At 52.1% G+C, this 1859-nt stretch overlaps 1 protein-coding gene across 1 annotated transcript; it reads left to right on the forward strand.

The window, feature by feature from the left end:
* Positions 1-42: 42 nt before the first annotated feature.
* Positions 43-1758, forward strand: LOC114072663 (neuropathy target esterase-like; the record flags this gene model as incomplete). Its single annotated transcript, XM_027910536.1, has 5 exons — positions 43-54; positions 96-224; positions 322-402; positions 1440-1548; positions 1666-1758. Coding segments are annotated over exons 1-5 (424 nt in total), but the record flags the coding sequence as incomplete, so codon positions are not given.
* Between the last annotated feature and the right edge of the window lie 101 nt (positions 1759-1859).

The following is a 1859-nucleotide window of genomic DNA, read 5'->3' on the forward strand; positions in this document are numbered from 1 at the left end:
CCCCAAACACCCCCCCCCTCCCTATCCGGGCTGGCCCTCCCCATGCCAGGCAAGGCCACCACCCCCCCCACCCCAGAGCAGGCCGTGTCCCTCAGGGCCACCAGCGGCCGTACCGCACAGTGAGCGCCCGCGCGGCCGAGGACTCCACCATCCTGCGCCTGCCCGTCGAGGCCTTCTCTGCCATCTTCGAGAAGTACCCCGAGAGCCTGGTGCGGGTGGTGCAGGTGAGGTCGGGGCTGGGTGGGACGGCAGGGGAGTGTCCCCTGGGGTGACAGGGATGTCACTGGTGTGTCCTCTTGTCCCCCCACCCCACGATTTCAGATCATCATGGTGCGCCTGCAGCGCGTCACCTTCCTGGCCTTGCACAACTACCTGGGCTTGACCAACGAGCTCTTCAGCCACGTGAGTCCCACCTGGGGTTGGGGGGGGTGGGGAAAATCAGGGCAAAATTGGTGTAAAAAGAATAATTTCCTTCTCAAACTTCTTCTTCTGGGAGAGAGCAGTTGTGGAGCGGCCGGATCCCGTTTTAGACCGGGATTGGGTCAAAATTCAATTAATTACAGGGGTGGGGTTTGAACCCCTGTTGTCCCCCCCTGGGTTTTTTTGGCAAAATGGGAATGTTCATATGGAAATAGTTATTAGAGAAACAGTGGGGTGAATGTTTGTGTGATAAATGTGTAATAAGTAAGAAGCGTTTCAGTAAAGTGAGTTGTTTATTAGGACAAGCGATCACACAAAAGGTCTTAATCAGGGTTGTAGTAAATATATAATAATAATTTATATTTATAATATAATAATTTATATTTATGTTATATTTATGTTATATTTATATTATATTTATAATGTAATAATTTATATTTTATATAGTAATAATTTATATTTTATATTATAGTTCACTATACTGAAGTAATTATATTAAATAATATATGGTTTATATATAATTATATAAATTTAGCATTATATATTTTATATATGCTATATGTTGAAAAATTAGTTATATGCTACAGATGAAATCTTAAATGTTATCATTTGGACGTGACCTCATTGCCCCAGAAACGTCCTTCCCATCGTCCCACCCTCACCACACCTCCCCAAATTTGAGTGGGGGGGGGGGGTCCCAAAACCACCCCCCTTTTCCTCCCCCACCTTCATTGTCCTCATCATCATCATCCCTGCCCTCCTTGGAAGGCCTTCCAGGCTCCCCAGGAGTTTTGACCTGGTCACATCAAGAATTGCCCCTCGTTCTGAGCTCATTTTCCCCCCCTTGGGATGTTTTCCACCTCATTAAAATCTTTGGGGTTTCTGGACAAGAAGCGTTAAAGAACATTTTAGGAACCCGACGCGGAGGTGCTGGAAGAAAGAGCCGGGCTGAGATTCGACGGGATGCAGTTTTTATATCGTGAGAGTTTGAGGGCATCATCATCTCCCTCCATCTGCAGGACATGCAGCCCCTGAAGCTCTTCCCCCAACCCGGCCACGCCGCCCGCACCAGCCCCGTCCGGCACAGCAAGAGGGGCCTGGGCAGCACCGACGAGGGCCGGGAGCAGGGTAAGGCTGCCAGGGGAAGGTGCTGGGACCCTCCCCCCTGGGGTTGGGGGGGATGGATGAAGGGGCTCTGCTGCTCCCTGGGTGCTCAGAGTTGGCGGGGGGGGTTTTATTGTCCAGCTGAGCTGCTGAAAAGCGCGGGACTGGAGACCCCGGTGGTGCCGCCGCCGCCCCCCCTGAGCCGCTGCATCTCCATGCCCGTGGATATCTCCGGTGGGTTTGGGGGGGTGTAGGTCGGGGGAGAGATGGGGACACCCAGGGGACAGGCAGGGACACCCAGGGGACAGGCAGGGACATGCAGGGGACACCCAGGG

Source organism: Empidonax traillii, unplaced genomic scaffold, assembly GCF_003031625.1.
Source record: "Empidonax traillii isolate 1590-97213 ecotype Southwest subspecies unplaced genomic scaffold, ASM303162v1 scaffold3690:size11506, whole genome shotgun sequence".
Lineage (NCBI taxonomy): Eukaryota > Metazoa > Chordata > Aves > Passeriformes > Tyrannidae > Empidonax > Empidonax traillii.